Below are 16548 nucleotides of genomic sequence, written 5' to 3'. Positions count from 1 at the left end.
GATAATTAGTGAAACGTAAAAGTGCGAAGGGCGCGCGGGCCCCTGAATAATCAGGGGTCAGATTTCATAGGGGGTGGTCGAGCCTGTGCATGAATGTTTGGGTGTATGCATGTGTGTGTGAGAGAGAGTATGACGGAGGGAGGAGAGGAGAGAGAGAAAGGGGGGAAAGAGCGCGCGCGAGAAGGGGGGGGGGAGAGATGTGAATCTCAAAGGTCAAACTCGAGTCAGAGTCGGAAGCCAGAGGGCTGAGCCGTGCGGACCCGACTCTGAGCTTTCCCTGAGTTAACTGGCGTAGGGGTTCGCTGCCCCCTGGGGTACGCGACGCCCGCGAGCCGCCAGTCCCTGAGTAATGCCCCCTGAATAACTTATTTCACCTCATTTAAAAGAGGGTGATAAAACGGACTTGCTCCGCGGACTCCTCACCACGCCGGCCAGAGGGCGGCTGAGCAGAGTCTTGCGCGGAGTCGGGACGCCGGCACCCCCACGCGCGAGCACCGGGAGAGGGACAAAGTGTTGGGGCCAAGTTTGAGCTCCGGGCACAGCCAGGTTGGGGGAAGGAGGATTCCCGAGGCAGACACCTGGGTGCCGGAGGTGGAGCGAGGAGAGGGGCTGCCAGGCTAATTCACAGTCCTGAGGACTGGCGTTGAGGGGGTGGGGGTCAGGCAGGGAAGGGCAGTCAGGCAGATTGAGTGGCGGGCCAGCAGGGGCCCCGGAAGGCAGGCCTCTCGAACTCCTAAGTGAAGCAAATAGTCCTCCCGATCCTCCTGGGTTCTCGCAACCCCTCTGGAAAACTCTTTCCCCTCTTGCACCAAACTTTGCGCCTGGCTTTGCTCTCTCCCGGGGAGGTGGTGGCGCTGGAAGGGTTAAGCCTGAGTGTCCCAGCTGACAGTCAGCTGATTGGGCCCTGATTGACAGCTCCGAAAAGTTTCCTTGTTTCTATACTATTATGCTAATCGCGGCCGCTCTCGCCACCTCCCATTGGCCCGGAGTACCAGTCAATTTCCCATCTGGGCCTGACGTCACAAGTGCTATAAAACTCAGCAATTGCTTTAAACTCTTCTTGCTGGATCAGAGGCTTTAAAATCTTTTTTCATCTTCGGGCTGTAGCTCGGGCTGCTTGTCGGCTCGGCCTCCCCCCTTTTGCTCCCTGCCTCGCCTTTCCCCAGGACTTCGCTATTTTGCTCTTTTTTTTTTTTGAAAAAAAAAAAGGCAAGAAAGAACTAAACTACCCCCTCCCTTTCCTCCAGCCGGTCTACACCTCTGTCTTGCACTTTGCACGGAGAGAGCGCGCGAGGGAGAGAGGGAAGAAAAAAATAAAAAAAGCCAGGCAGAAGAGGAGGCGAGAAGCATGAAGTGTTAACTCCCCCGTGCCAAGGCCCGCGCCGCCCGGACAGCCGCCCGCCGCGCCGACAGCCCAGAGCTGCCGCCGCGCGCGCCCCGCCTGCAGCCCGGCCGGCTAGGCGAGCACTCCTTATGCAAAGCGCGCAGCGGAGCGGCGAGCGGGGCACGCCGCGCACCGGGCCGGGCTCCTCCGGCTTCGCCGCCGCCGCAGCCCGCCGAGGACCTTCCCGAGCCTGAAGCCGCCGGCTCCGCACGCACGAAGGCGAGCAGGCGAGGAGGGGCCGGGGCGAGCGAGCACATTGGCGTGAGCGGGAGGAGGGGAGGGCGGACGCGGGGGGCGCGGGCAGGGCAGGGGGGGTGTGTGCGCGCTCGGAGGTTTCGGGCCAGCCACCGCCGCGCTAGCTAGAAGCGCCCCAGCCCGGCAAGCTGGCTCACCCGCTGGCCACCCAGCACAGCCCGCTGGCCCCTCTCCTGCAGCCCATCTGGCGGAGCGGCGGCGGCGGCGGCGGCGGCGGCAGGAGAATGGCATCAGAACTGGCAATGAGCAACTCCGACCTGCCCACCAGTCCCCTGGCCATGGAATATGTTAATGACTTCGATCTGATGAAGTTTGAAGTGAAAAAGGAACCGGTGGAGACCGACCGCATCATCAGCCAGTGCGGCCGTCTCATCGCCGGGGGCTCGCTGTCCTCCACCCCCATGAGCACGCCGTGCAGCTCGGTGCCGCCTTCCCCCAGCTTCTCGGCGCCCAGCCCGGGCTCGGGCAGCGAGCAGAAGGCGCACCTGGAAGACTACTACTGGATGACCGGCTACCCGCAGCAGCTGAACCCCGAGGCGCTGGGCTTCAGCCCCGAGGACGCGGTCGAGGCGCTCATCAGCAACAGCCACCAGCTCCAGAGCGGCTTCGATGGCTACGCGCGCGGAGCGCAGCAGCTGGCCTCGGCGGCCGGGGCCGGCGCCGGCGCCTCCCTGGGCAGCAGCGGCGAAGAGATGGGCCCCGCTGCCGCCGTGGTGTCCGCCGTGATCGCCGCGGCCGCTGCGCAGAGCGGCGCGGGCCCGCACTACCACCACCACCACCACCACCACGCCGCCGGCCACCATCACCACCCGACGGCCGGCGCGCCTGGCGCCGCGGGCAGCGCGTCCGCTTCTGCCGGTGGCGCGGGCGGCGCGGGCGGCGGGGGCCCGGCCAGCGCCGGGGGCGGTGGCGGAGGTGGCGGCGGCGGCGGCGGCGGGGGCGCGCCAGGGGCGGGGGGCACCCTGCACCCGCACCACGCCGCCGGCGGCCTGCACTTCGACGACCGCTTCTCCGACGAGCAGCTGGTGACCATGTCGGTGCGCGAGCTGAACCGGCAGCTGCGCGGGGTCAGCAAGGAGGAGGTGATCCGGCTGAAGCAGAAGAGGCGGACCCTGAAAAACCGCGGCTATGCCCAGTCCTGCCGCTTCAAGAGGGTGCAGCAGAGACACGTCCTGGAGTCCGAGAAGAACCAGCTGCTGCAGCAGGTCGACCACCTCAAGCAGGAGATCTCCAGGCTGGTGCGCGAGAGGGACGCGTACAAGGAGAAATACGAGAAGCTGGTGAGCAGCGGCTTCCGAGAAAACGGCTCCAGCAGCGACAACCCGTCCTCTCCCGAGTTTTTCATGTGAGTCTGACACGCGATCCCAGCTAGCCACCTTGATAAGTGCTCCGTGGGGGTCCGACTCGGGCGTGGGCTTGCTAGTTCCAGAGCCATGCTCGCCACCACCTCGCCCCCTCCCCTGCCGAGTCCCCCCCCCACTTTCCCCCTACACGTACACGCACACACACACATACACACCCTGCTCCTAGTTGGTGATGGTAGTGGTGGCTGTTTTTTAAATTGGGGAGGGAATGGATGTCTGGCTCATGGATTGCCAATCTGAAATTCTCCATAACTTGGTAGCTTGTTTTTTTATTTTTATGCCCCCCCACCCACCCGCTTACTTGCACAATGTTCAAAGATCTCTGCAGAGTTCTTCATGCTCACCTTTGAAGGCTGCATCATTTACATATTTTTTTTCTTTTTCCTCTTCAGTTCATGAGCTGGTGTTCCATTTTCTGTGTGTGTTTTTATTTTGTTTGGACTTTTTTTTTTTTAATTTTACTTTTTGGAGCTTGCTGTGTTGCTCTTTTTCCCAACCTCCACCCTCGCTCCCTCTCCACCCATCTCCTCTGAGATAAAAGAAAAAAAAAGCTAAGTTTTTTTCTCCTCCTGAGTTCTTCATGTGAGATTGAGCTTGCAAAGGAAAAAAAAATGTGAAATGTTATAGACTTGAAGCGTGCTGAGTTCCTTCGGGTTTTTTTTCTTAGCACTGTTATGCTAAAATAGAGAAAAATCCTCATGAACCTGCCACAATCAAGCCTGCATCAACCTTCTGGGTGTGACTTGTGAGTTTTGGCCTTATGATGCCAAATCTGAGAGTTTAGTCTGCCATTAAAAAACTCATTCTCATCTCATGCATTATTATGCTTGCTACTTTCTCTTAGCAACAATGAACTATAACCGTTTCAAAGACTTTATGGAAAAGAGACATTATATTAATAAAAAAAAAAAAGCCTGCATGCTGGACATGTATGGTATAATTATTTTTTCTTTTTTTTTTTTTCCTTTTGGCTTGGAAATGGACGTTCGAAGACTTATGGCATGGCATTCATACTTTTTGTTTTATTGCCTCATGACTTCTTTGAGTTCAGAACGAAAAAGTGCAACCCTAGAGCCTTCTTCCCATGAAAGTTTGCATCTGCTCCAAAACTGCTTTGAGTTACTCAGAACTTCAGCTTCCCATTGTAAATGCACTGAAGGCATTCCTTATCAAAGATGCCAGAATGGGTTAAAAATTTAACGTGGCAAACATTAAAGAATTCTTAATGTTTCCTTTTTAATAAGAATGACACCCCACTTTGGGGACTCAAATTGTGCTGTTGCCGAAAGCAGTCTAAAATTTATTTTTTAAAGAAAAAAATCTGCCCCGTTGTTTTTTGTTTGTTTAATTTTATTTTAATTTTATTATTTCTTTGGCTTTTGGTCATTGTCAAATGTGGAATGCTATGGGTTTCTAGTATATAATTTAATTCTAGTTTTTATAATCTGTTAGCCCAGTTAAAATGTATGCTACAGATAAAGGAATGTTATAGATAAATTTGAAAGAGTTAGGTCTGTTTAGCTGTAGATTTTTTAAAAGATTGATGCACTAAATTGTTTACTGTTGTGATGTTAAGGGGGGTAGAGTTTGCAAGGGGACTGTTTAAAAAGTAGCTTATACAGCATGTGCTTGCAACTTAAATATAAGTTGGGTATGTGTAGTCTTTGCTATACCACTGACTGTATTGAAAACCAAAGTATTAAAAGGGGAAACACCCCTGTTTATATCTGTAGGGGTATTTTACATTCAAAATGTATGTTTTTTTCAAAATTAAAGTATTTGGGACTGAATTGCACTAAGATATAACCTGCAAGCATATAATACAAAAAAAAAATTGCAAAACTGTTTAGAACGCTAATAAAATTTATGCAGTTATAAAAATGGCATTACTGCACAGTTTTAAAATGATGCAGATTTTTTTACAGTTGTATTGTGGTGCAGAACTGGATTTTCTGTAACTTAAAAAAATCCACAGTTTTAAAGGCAATAATCAGTAAATGTTATTTTCAGGGACTGACATCCTGTCTTAAAAAAATGAAAAGTAAATCTTACCACAATAAATATAAAAAAATCTTGTCAGTTACTTTTCTTTTACATATTTTGCTGTGCAAAATTGTTTTATACCTTGAGTTATTAACTAACCACGCGTGATGTTCCTATGTGCTTTTCTTTCATTTTCAATTCTGGTTATATCAAGAGAAAGAATAATCTACAATAATAAACTGCTTTTTTTTTTTTTTTTTGATTCTGTACTCAGTTTCTTAGTGTACAGTTTAACTGGGCCCAACGCTGTGTTAGAAGTGTAAAATGCATCCTTTTCTCCAGAGGAAGGATTCATGGAGGAGCAGGGAGGCGATAATTCAGAGTGAAACATAGACTGTTTTGCGAGGTGGGAGGAAGCCAGTCACTTTTAATAATTAACAATATTTAATATAAATGTAAATTATGACCTCTCAAATTTTACCCCCCCCCCCCACTCTGGGCCAAACTTTTCAGTTTTTAAATGACTCGAGCTATCATTGCCCTCTGGTGAAAGCAAACAAAATTCCCAGTCACAGAGCAGGGCCTTCTCAGCGTTGCCCTGAACGTCTGATCCAGCCGCGTGCCCATCTAGCGGGAAATAAGCCAGGAAAATGAGGCGTGGAGGAGGTGGCTTGGGCGCCTATGCATTTAATGGTAAAGATCAACGATTCTTGCTTTGGGGCTAAAATTGATTATTTTCCCTTCTTCCCTTGCACACCGTGATTTTCTTGTTAGCAAGGCCTGACAAGATTTAATATCAACACTTTGGTGAAATCAAAGTTGTTTGTGTTTTAACTTTGAAGGTCATTTTTCTTCAATAGGAAAAAGAAAAACCCACCCCTCACTTATGGAATTCCAAGTACATATCCAGGTTTAAAATCTGTTATTAAATCTAACTATTTCCCTATGAATATTTAGCGGAGGCTTTCTCCACTGAGACAAGCTGGTAATTATTTCAGATCACCCTTGCTCTTGATATACACACCAAAAAATAAGGGAATGAAGGCTGTGCTTTGATTTATTGGTGTCTGCCCCCCAAAATATACTGTGTATCATTTGGAAAGTCTTGAGCTCCCTTCACTAACTGCACTGACCTATTTTAAAATGACACAAATTCGCGCAACTCTTGGTCAACTTCCCCTAGAACACTTAATAGAGCGTTAAACAAAGCCAAGAGTGTTTTGAAAATAGAGCCAAACACAATGACTTTTGTTTTATTTCATTTTCTGTTTCTTTTTTCTTTCTTTTTTTTTTTAAGATAATATTTTAACTCTGACTGAAGGCCTTATTTTGAAGAAAACAGGTTGTGTTTGGCACTTATGAGTGCTGGCCAGTTTATCATGTTTTCTTCCTTCCCTTTTTTTTTTTTTTTTCACAGACAGCGCATACCCTGTACATTTGACCTTCCTTTTGTGCCATTTTAATTTTGCTTAACGAAAGTCTTAATAGTAAAGCCACTTCCATATGCTGGATATGAGTTGTTCTCTGCTTCAGAGATATTTTTTCCTTCCCTCTGATCCCAATTAAGAGATAGGCCGTCTCCCCCTGAAGAAGAAGTGAAGATGTCACTTAGGCAAAAAGCTCAGCATCAGATGACAGATTTTTAGGCGAACACATTCTTACAATAAGAGTGACATTCAGGATGGAGTTATCGCAGTGATTTCACGAGGAATGCGACTTGGGAGGAAAATACAGCTAGGCAACAATTAGGCATTTTTTATAGGATTCTACAAGGCAGTTCAATATAATAAGAAGGCTTTGGCCCCAAACGTCAGCAGGCCAAACAGAAGGGTGCTGACAAAAATGGGGTTTTGGTGTCTGGTTTTAAGAAAAGGTTAGCACCTAGGGAAGGGCATTTTTAGAAATAATCATTACTAAAAACTTTAAAGTGGAGTGGAGCGGTGAACACAGATACATGTTTAGTTTTGTTTTTTAACAAAGAAATACTAAATCCTGCCTAAATACCCCTATTACAAATAAGTCTCTTAATTTCTTTAAAAAATCGTATAAGGAAATCTAGCTTTCCCTTTCCACTGCATTTGAGTCTTTGTCTAAATAGTGTTAAAATTCCTTTCATTCCAATTACAGAACTGAGCCCACTCGCCAGTCGGAGCCATCAGTGGGATACGCCACATTTTGGAAGCCTCAGCAACATGTACTTCCCAGTGTATTCACGAAATGAAATTTGTGTGAGAACTGTGCATTAAAAATACATTGTTAGTAGTAGTAGTAGTATTTTCAGTGGTAGAATACAACCTACCCCTGACTTCTGTTTAGTCTGTTTTTTTAAAGAAAAATGTTTGCATTAAAGAAGGCTATTAAATATATAACCTCTATACTAATTAACTGTGCCTCTTGTCTGAGGATCATCTATACAGTACCATAGCAAAGCACACTGATGCTTCTGGCTTTAAGATGCATGAAACTGAATAGGTGCCATTGTTTTCATCCTGTGATATTAGTTTTAAAAAGCCCACTGAAATTTTAAAAACAGATACATATACATTTATAGGAAGGGAAGTATCCCAGAAGGTAACAGCTAGCATTTGTAAATTTGTAAAGCATATGTAGACATACACACTCTAAATAGTACTTTTTCACATGTTTCCTTGTTTCTCTGGCAAATAATTTTACTAAGAAGAAAAAAAAATTTGACCTCTGCCCTCCCAAGCAGATGCCATGGACAGACGCTTTAGCAGAGCCCAGCACCCTGGCTTTCTCGTAGGCTCTAGATAGTATTGTATTTATCAGTGATGTCAAATGTGTTTATTTATCAGACACAGCCATAAATGAGAAAATTTTGTGGCAAAATACAAAGTTAAGTTAAACACACACCTACCCTGTGTGCTTTCTGTCCCTCCTCCTTGTGTGTTCCCAAACATTCTCGAAATCACTTCCCTTTAATCCACCCCCTCCTGCCGTTCCTTGCATGTTTCTTTTTTCAAAAGCAGGTAGTAATTTTTTACAATGTATCTGACACATTAATAGATTGACATCAGATAGGCAGAGATGCCACTTCCTGATCTTGGTGAGGAACTAATGTCTCAATATCATATGTACTTATCTGTCTCAGTGCCACAACCACCTGGGCCCCTTTCAACCCAGGCCGCCGCAGGGGAGCACTCTATATTTATGACTGAACGCTGGATTCTGACGCTCTGATGTTTGCGCCCTTCTACCTTTCCCCCAGAGGTTTTTATTTAGTAACCTCCATTCTAGATTCTTCGGTCCTTAAACAGGATCTCTGCTTGCCAAACCAGCAGCTTCACTGCTCAGCGCAGTCAACGGAGGGCTAATGGTAGCCAATCTCGCAAACATGGGTCACAGCTGTCACAGTAGCTACATTCCTAGCATTTCCCTCAACTGAATAAATGAACTTGCTTGTGACACACACAGAGATTCTCAAGTACAGTATCGGGGAGGCCTTGGTTGTCGCTGTTGGTTTTGTTAAAACCAACTTACTTCCATATGCACACACTCTTGGCTGTATAAAATGTACTCCTCCGGTAGTCTAGGCCAATCAATAAATTTAAAAGTCTGCTTGCCACACAGGTATCTCTATTTTTTGCCTGTCAGTAGTTAAAGACTAACTGACATAGATCGGAAGACTAAAATACATGAGTGACAACCTTCTGCCGTCTGATTTCTGGGTCAGTACAGCACACAGCCGAGTTCCGGGGCCTTGCTCCTCAAATAAACACGTGATAAGAGGGAAAAGCAAGCCAGACTCACCAGCTTGAGATTGCTGGTTTGCAAGGCGATTTTTTTTTTCATTGCATAAATATTTTTAAATAATAATTTTGACCCTTTCTTTGAAGGAAAGTCTTCATATTTTTAGGGAAACTTTATCTATAGTGATGAGTTACAATTTTTTTCTTAACCACTCCTGATTATTCCTCAGGACTCTGAATGAGTAATTTGGAGGGGATGCCTTGTTGTTTTGAGGAAAAATCAGAGAAATCCTGAAGTTTGTTTCCACTCTTGGCCCATCCTAAATTTAAAAGATGTCCCAAGTCCAAGGCAGGGCACACAGCAGCCATCAGAGAGGTGGTCCAGGGCCCAGCCATCCACATCAGCATTTGTTTGTTTGCTTATGCATTTGTTTGAAAACAGAGCAGGGGCCTTAACCCACCTTCTGATAACATTGCTTTTGTCACTTTAGATATAAATCTTCAAAATCTAGACATCCAACAGCCCCAGAAAAGGGGAATTCTCTCCAAGCCTTGCTCTGCTCTGGCTCCGGAACAAACCCAGCTCTGTCTAGCATTTTTCCTCTAGCGGGGGTAGGGGACGGGGCAAGAGGATTTCAGTCTCCCAGGCTGTCTCATGATTGTCGGGCATAAAGGAGTACAGTCCTGCCACAATGTGGGAACATCTTTACCCTTTAGAGAGGGACAAAACAAAAAACAAAGCAAGTCAAATTGCTGTGCACAAAGGCGGAGCAAAACCCCAGGCTCCCTGTCCCCTGCACCATCTGTAGGAGGTGAGAAATAAGGGATGCAAGAGAGAATAGAGAGCAGGATCTCAAAGGCAAGAGTCCCAGGAATAACCCCGGCTGCTGGCCTGAATTTCACTTGCCCACTGGCTAAAGTCAGACCCGGAGTCTATGCCTTTCAAATACGCTCACATGTGCTTCTTCGTTGAAAACAATTTCAGAGATCAAGCCTAAATCTGGGGAAATTGTTAATACCTTAAATGTGGGGGCGTTTATAAACATATCAATCTCTGATTTCAGGGTAATGATCTCAGACATGCCATGCCAATATTATTTATGTGGTCACTGCAGTATGTTTGATGGTCTTATGAAAGTTTTTTATTGTTTAAATTTGAAAGCCCTTTGTCTGTGTGTTTCCCATAAGTTTGCCCAATATAACAAGGCTGAGATAGAAAGAACGCATCAACAGCACACAGAATTCAGATCTTATATGAATTTGCATCAGGGTTGGACAATTTTAAGAAACTCACAAGACATATTTTCCACCGAGAGGCCAGGATTGGAATGCACAGCTCCTTCCCCAGATCATAATCATCTACTGAGCACCTCATGCCTTGTTCAAAAAAATTCATTTTCTTTTTTCGTTCTTTTTTGTTAAATAACAATTTTTTTTTCTATAATTAGGATTTTGGATTGCAAAATCACATCCCTCCCTTTCACAGATTCTTGGATCTTTAGTTAGGATTAAAAGGGGGCCTTAATTCAAAAAGGGAGGATGAGGGAGGGGTTTCTGTGGAGTTTTGGGAGGAGGGAGGGGGGAGGAAATAGTTCTGTGTTCAGCCCCCACACTCCTTCACCCCGCCCCGCCCAGGCCTGGACGTGAGCTGTACACTGGGGATTTGGGTTGAGTTTCTCTATTCTAAATATTCTGATCACCAACCTTGAGTGTTTCCAAGCTAAGATTCCAAAGAGCTGCTTTTCCTTGTGGTTGGTTCTTTCAACTGGGGAATAGGAGAGGCCAGGAAACCCTATAGAACTGGGCAGGGAGGAGTGAAAACCACTCTCCTGAGAGACTCCCCAGCAGGGATGCTTGTGAGGGGAATGCTGGGCTGGAAAATCTGGTCAGTGGTGCAGATTCCCTCTTTGCAACACAAATTTGCCCTGGTTCTACATGGCCTCATCCACTGTCCACTTCTGGAGGCCTATACAAGTGGGTTTCTGGCTGCTTTGGGGGTTCTCCCGAAGGAAAGCAGGCCTGAGGATCCCAAACGAGGCCCAGAGGAGCAGAAGGCAGGACGATGCTGGAGTGCAGGGGCTGGGAGAGTATTACTAACAGCAGCCCACCTTGGCTTACGACCCCCATTGACCAGGGGTCACCTTTAAGCAGTTCCATGGCCCCTGTGTTTAACCAGAAAGGATCTGTTCACACCCTGATTCTTAAAAACAGGAATGATGTCCTTGGCTCCCAGGCTTTGGCCGCTTCCTGCCTGAACCCTGTTCCACCCCAGTGCCCTCTCTAATTTTTGGCACCTCTTCTGCCCCGTCACCTGGGGCCATCAGAGAGGCTCAGAAGGCAGTCACCTAAGTTGAGGTCTTGGACCTGTTAAGTCTCTCCTTCTCCAGGTTCAGTGTAGACAAAGGCCAGCATGGGAGAGAAGGGCCTGGGAGCCGCCCTTGGAGAAGAGAGGGCACATCACTCGGAATGTTTAACACTGGCTGGAGTTTCTGGTGCCAAGGAAAGGTCCTGAAGCTTGGAATGAAGAAGATGAAGGCAGGGAGGATGCTGAGGTCGCCCCCTCTTGCGGTTTCCATGCATTCCCTGCCCCCAACACACCACACACACAAACACACACACAGACACGCGCGCGCGCGCACACCCCACACACACCAGCCTCCCTATGTACACTCCTACTTGCTCTTTTGGGACCGTTGGCTCTGGGCATCACTGTGCCCCGGGGCCATAGTGGCTGGCGTTGAGTAAGGCCAGGTGTGCTCTTCATCCTGGGGGTTCCCTGGAGGGCTCGCAGGTACGGAAGGACTGAAGGCAGGACCGCAGGAGTGGGTCCCTGCCTGCCCAGCCCGCAGCCCCAGCTCGCAGCGGCGCTCGGGAGGCCGGCGCGCTCCCTTCGCAGATGCCCAAACAGCGCCCAGCGCCCGGGGGAGTCAACAGCCGATTACCCAGCGCCCGCGCCCCAGCGGGGAACTCGGGTTTGTTTTGGTATTTGCTTTTAGTTTTCCAAGAGGACTGCCCTGACCCTAGTGGAACTCCTAGGGACATCAAAACTAGCTGCTCCGCTGCGCTCCTAGGTGGGCTCATACAGGGAGGGAGCGGGATTCAGCTCCAAGGGCTGTGCCTTCCACCTTGGGACTCCTCCGCCCCCATGCCACCCGCCAGCCTCCCTAGGAACCTTCTGTAAATAAGATCGTGGCTCCAGATCGCTGAATTTTTACTCTATTAATTTCCTGGCCCATTTTCCAGATCTATCTGGTTAGAGACGGGGGAAAGAGGAGGAAAAAAAAGAAAGAAGGAAACCCAGATAGACTTTTAAAATCTTTATAGAAATCTTTATACTGTTGGGATTTTCTGCGGTATACTTTGATGCTCATTATAAAGGAAAGCAAGTCCAGCAAACTTCATTAGAGTTTTGCCAGCATGAGGGTCTTGCTTACATTCCAGAATTTAACAGTCGCTGTCAGATCCCAGGCACTCAAACTGTCCTAAAAGGACAACTTTAAAAGGACTAATTCCAGAAAGGAGCCCTTCCCTATAGGGCTTTTGCTTTAGACCGCTGAGAATGGAGAAGTTAGGCAAGTATCATTGTGGCTTCTTAAATAAGTATTTTCATTTTCTTTTTCTTTCTCTTAGGGAAGGATTCATTAGTGTTCAGATAAATATGCTGAAACTAAAAGTTAATGATCTCAGCATCTGAGACACTTTTATACTGTCAGATTGTACTAAAATCCTTGTTGATGAAGTGGGGGAAACCTGTAGTAATCATTTTAAGATTAAATCTATTAAGAATGATACCCTGGCCAGGTAGCTTAATTGGTTAGAACATTGCCCTGATACACTAAGGCTGCAGGTTCAATCCCCTGTCAGGGCACATACAAGAATCAACCCAACCAATGAATGCATAAATAAGTGGAACAACAAACTGAGGTGTGTGTGTGTCTTGCTCGCACTTTCTCTCTCTCACTCTCTCTCTGTCTCATCAATAAATTTTAAAAATGATATTTGCCACTTTTTGTATTCAGGCAGTGACTCCAACATAGTTTTTCATCTACCATTTATCTAGCTAGCTAGCTAGTTAGCTATCTCTAAAAAACTTTAAAGTTAACACTGTAGAGGGGGAAGCTATTAATCTATAAATCTTCAGTTTTCACACTATGAAATAAAAATGATTACATGACAGTGTAATTTGGTGGGTATGAGCAGAACAGAGCCTGAACAGTCAATCTTAGCGTGATCTGCCCATCAAAACTTCACTCCCCTCAGCATGACTCCAGGCAGCGGGAGGGCGGGGGGACACCCATTTTAAGGTGCACTGTCCATTTTACTTCCCTGCACTGTACAGTAATGGGACCTTTTCAAATCTTCCTTGGAATATCACTGCACATTCCTATGCTATTAAAAATATTATATGATCATTAGGTAACTAGATCTGACTGTGAGATGCTCTGTGCTGGCAGAGAACTGGCTTGGACTGCAGCTCGAAAATCTCCCTCACTTTCATAGGAGAGCCCCTTGCCTCCACCACTCCTCCCCCATGACTAGCCTAGGTGAAGGCCACGAGACCAGAGAAACCACAGTGGTTTGGGGATGCTAGTCAGGCGTGCAAACTGAATCTCTTCCCTCCTTTTTGAAAGTAAATGCCTTCATCACAGGATGGGTTCTCTAGGTAGCTAGAGAATAGAGGTTATCTTGAGCAAAATGATACCAGTGATCTAAAAAGGACATCTACTTTATGTGATTTCAGGCCAGGTGCCAAAGATCACATTTAATGAGGCCTGATTCTTTTTCTCCAAAAATAACAGAGACTATCAATGAGATGGTCAGGAAAGCAAAGGGGCATTTTGCGAAGCCTACATTCAATGATTGATTTGTAACATTTTTCTAAAATTCCAAAATGCTTCACAAGTATATGATCTCATGTAAATATTCCTTGCAGAAGCTTAACATATGTTTGCAATGCCCCAAAGGAATTACAAAAATATTCTCTCCACAATCTCTTAAGCTTTTAAGCATTCGCTTGCATTTCTAAAACAATCTGTTGTTTCTAAAGATTTTTTAAAAAGTAACCTTATATGGGAAGTTTGTTTTTGTTTTTGTTTTAGATTAGCCATTTGAACTTCAAATGGAGAACAACTGATATTACTGATAACCCTTCCGGGTTTTATAATTTCAGTGTGTTTCTTGTTTTTTTATTTCTTTTTGGCACAGGAATAATATATTTGGCAAAATATTACTGTATCCTGTTACATGCAGGAGAGTAGTTTGTACTGTAAGATTTTAAAAGCATTTTTTAATGTGAAACATGAAGGGGCAGCTCTGACAGATACAAGAGTACAAATTTGTTTATCTCTTTTGATGCATGCTCGAAGCGCTTAGATAAAGGGCATTTGACATAGAGGTATGCTAAATGCAAATTTAAGTAAAGAACTATTCTACGTTCAGTTATGCAGCCTACAGGTTTTAGCAGGTGTATGAGTGTATGGTGTCTGTTCACACTAATGGTAGAGTAATCCAAATAAAAGTGGGGAGAATTAAAGAAAAATACTGAATATCGGGCTGGGAAAAAATTAGATCAACTTGCTATTTTATCGCAATTACTGTACACAGGTTTTCTGTAACCACGTTGAATTTTTAAAATTAGATTTTAAATATATTTTGACAGTCTGAACTTGTACAGTGTGACTAACTATAGGAAGAAATGACAGGTCTGCTTTGTTATTAAACTGCTGCCTGGAAAATATTGGACTCAGTACAGTAAATGATAATTATTTTGCCACTTACATTAGTACAGCTAATAGCAATAAGGGTTTTTTGAACCATAGAAAGCTAACTACTTTGAATTACTGTGCTTTGTTATTCACCGTGAAGCAAAAAGCCTTTTTTTTTTTAAAGCAACCTCATTTTCATATTACTGTTCTAAGCATTCCCTGCTACTAATTTAAACAGAAGAAGTTAATAAATAAAAGGGTGGTATCTAAATGGTTCTATTTGTTAAGAGAACATTTGCAATTAAGGTCAACGGTACCAGCAGGATAGACCAGAGCCATGAAGGAGGAGGGGGCACATGGAAGAGGATCTGCCCTAGGGAAGTGTCAGGGAAGGCTGAACCAGTTTGGTTCTCAGAAAGATGGGCAGTCTGTGAGCACTTGAGAGACACCCATCCAAGACCCTTCAAATCCTCCCCCACTGTGAACCCAGAATCACTTAGTTCTTTAAAGGAAGGACAGCTTCAAAGCTGATCCAGGCTGCCAGGCCAGTGGGTATCACTATCTCAGCCTCCTTGGGGTGGGAGCCATAGTTAGAGGAAGTGACCTTGCATTCCAAGCCATTCCCTTCCATAGCAACCCCTCCTCTGGCAGGGCTGAGGCCAGGAAGCCAAAGCAAGGGGAACTAAATCACTCTTCTTTTGGTCTCATTCTGCCCTTTTCATACACAGAAAGTTAGGCTGCCTTTAACATACTGTCACTGAAACCCTCTGCGTGGTTATTAATTACCCTTTGTTTATTTTAATATATTTACTAAATCAGGTACCCAAGGGAATCCTCTACATCAGTGATGTGAAAAAGCCCGTTGCCTGAAGTCAAAGAGGTACATCTTGATTTCTGATTTGCATGTGCTCGTTTTAGTGAGTTTTCCATGAGGGGAAAAGCAAGCAACCGAGGAATGCTGATCAGTCTTTGGGTGTGCAAAGCTTCTGTTTCTGTAGTTTCAGTATCTGGGTTTCACAAGTAATGTAAAGGGTGATACGAGGTGAAGGGAAGTGATGCACTATGTGTGACCAGCATGCATGGATTGCTGTATTTATTTCATTTCATAGCTGTGGGTACAGAGTGATTCACCCAGTTGGAGTAAATCTCAGATCTTTAGTCTTAACCAGCATCCGTCTATTGACACTCAAAGAGCTAGCTAGTTCCCCTACCTGGATGTTAGAAAATTGGATTGAATCTGTACAGCCAGCACCCATACCTGGGCCTCAAGAGCATTCCAAATTCACAGTCTCTTGTAATTCCTCCATACTCACATTTGGAAAAGTTAGTGTGATTTTAAAACATGGTATGTCTCCCCTTCTGCATTCAAATGTGACTTTGGAGCTACTCTATACTTCGGTTGTAGGCAGAGAGGGGAGGAGACGGGTAGGAGGCAGAAATCTGATTTTCATCCACTAAAAAAAAAAAATGAAATTAAGCTTTACAATGGGTTTTCAATGCCAAGTATTCCCATGTGAATTTAATTATGAATCCCCTTTGTTCAGAGAACTAGATCAACATTCTTACACCAATAATTATTGAGTGTCATCCTGTTATGTATACTGGTTACCTCTTATTGGCTAATGGAAAGATGTCTGATTTCTTTTTTATTAAAAAGTTTGCTTGCTGAGAAATTTGCATGAAATACAAAGTTTTTGTTTTCTAGAGAAACTGAGGAGGAGGCAAACGTCACACTGTTAAATTGCAACTCTTGGCAAAGGAGACACTTTCAGGATCCAGTGAATTTAGAGTGTCGGAAAACAAAACCCCATTTTTTCCCACTATGCAAAAATTATATCCGATTACTTACTTCTCCATGCTGCTATTATGAGTGTCTTTGAATTACTGGATTGTGAATATTTAACATGATTTTTTTTTCTAGCCTTATACAAAATCACCATTTTCTTTAACAGTTTTCATATATAGATTTTAACTCAATGTATACCTTTGGGATTAATTTATGTCCACATGTGTGCATGCAGTACCAATACTTTATTCCTTTCTTTTGTGTTTGTTCTTTTATCTTTGTCTTTATAATTGAAATTTGAAAGCCATCTATTAAGTATGATGATCTATGTCCACCAGCCAGTTTCGTTACATCTATTTTG

The 16548-nt window shown here is 45.3% G+C and overlaps 1 protein-coding gene across 3 annotated transcripts; it reads left to right on the top strand.

Moving 5' to 3' along the window:
* Positions 1-1677: 1677 nt before the first annotated feature.
* MAF (MAF bZIP transcription factor) lies at positions 1678-15281 on the top strand. 3 transcript variants are annotated; one of them, XM_090260502.1, is made up of 2 exons: positions 1678-2984; positions 15221-15281. In XM_090260502.1, the coding sequence occupies exons 1-2, from the start codon at positions 1864-1866 to the stop codon at positions 15252-15254; spliced, it is 1155 nt and encodes a 384-aa protein (XP_090116628.1). In that variant the 5' UTR covers positions 1678-1863; the 3' UTR covers positions 15255-15281. The 3 variants fall into 3 exon arrangements, with proteins under 3 accessions (XP_090116628.1, XP_090116627.1, XP_090116630.1); XM_090260501.1 differs by lacking the exon at positions 15221-15281 and adding an exon at positions 7114-7361; XM_090260504.1 differs by lacking the exon at positions 15221-15281 and adding an exon at positions 3396-3461.
* Positions 15282-16548: the final 1267 nt, after the last annotated feature.

Source organism: Furipterus horrens, unplaced genomic scaffold, assembly GCF_987537825.1.
Source record: "Furipterus horrens unplaced genomic scaffold, mFurHor1.1.pri manual_scaffold_13, whole genome shotgun sequence".
NCBI classification, from domain to species: domain Eukaryota; kingdom Metazoa; phylum Chordata; class Mammalia; order Chiroptera; family Furipteridae; genus Furipterus; species Furipterus horrens.
The sequence above is the reverse complement of the archived record's forward strand: the minus strand, read 5'-3'. Positions and strand labels throughout refer to the sequence as shown.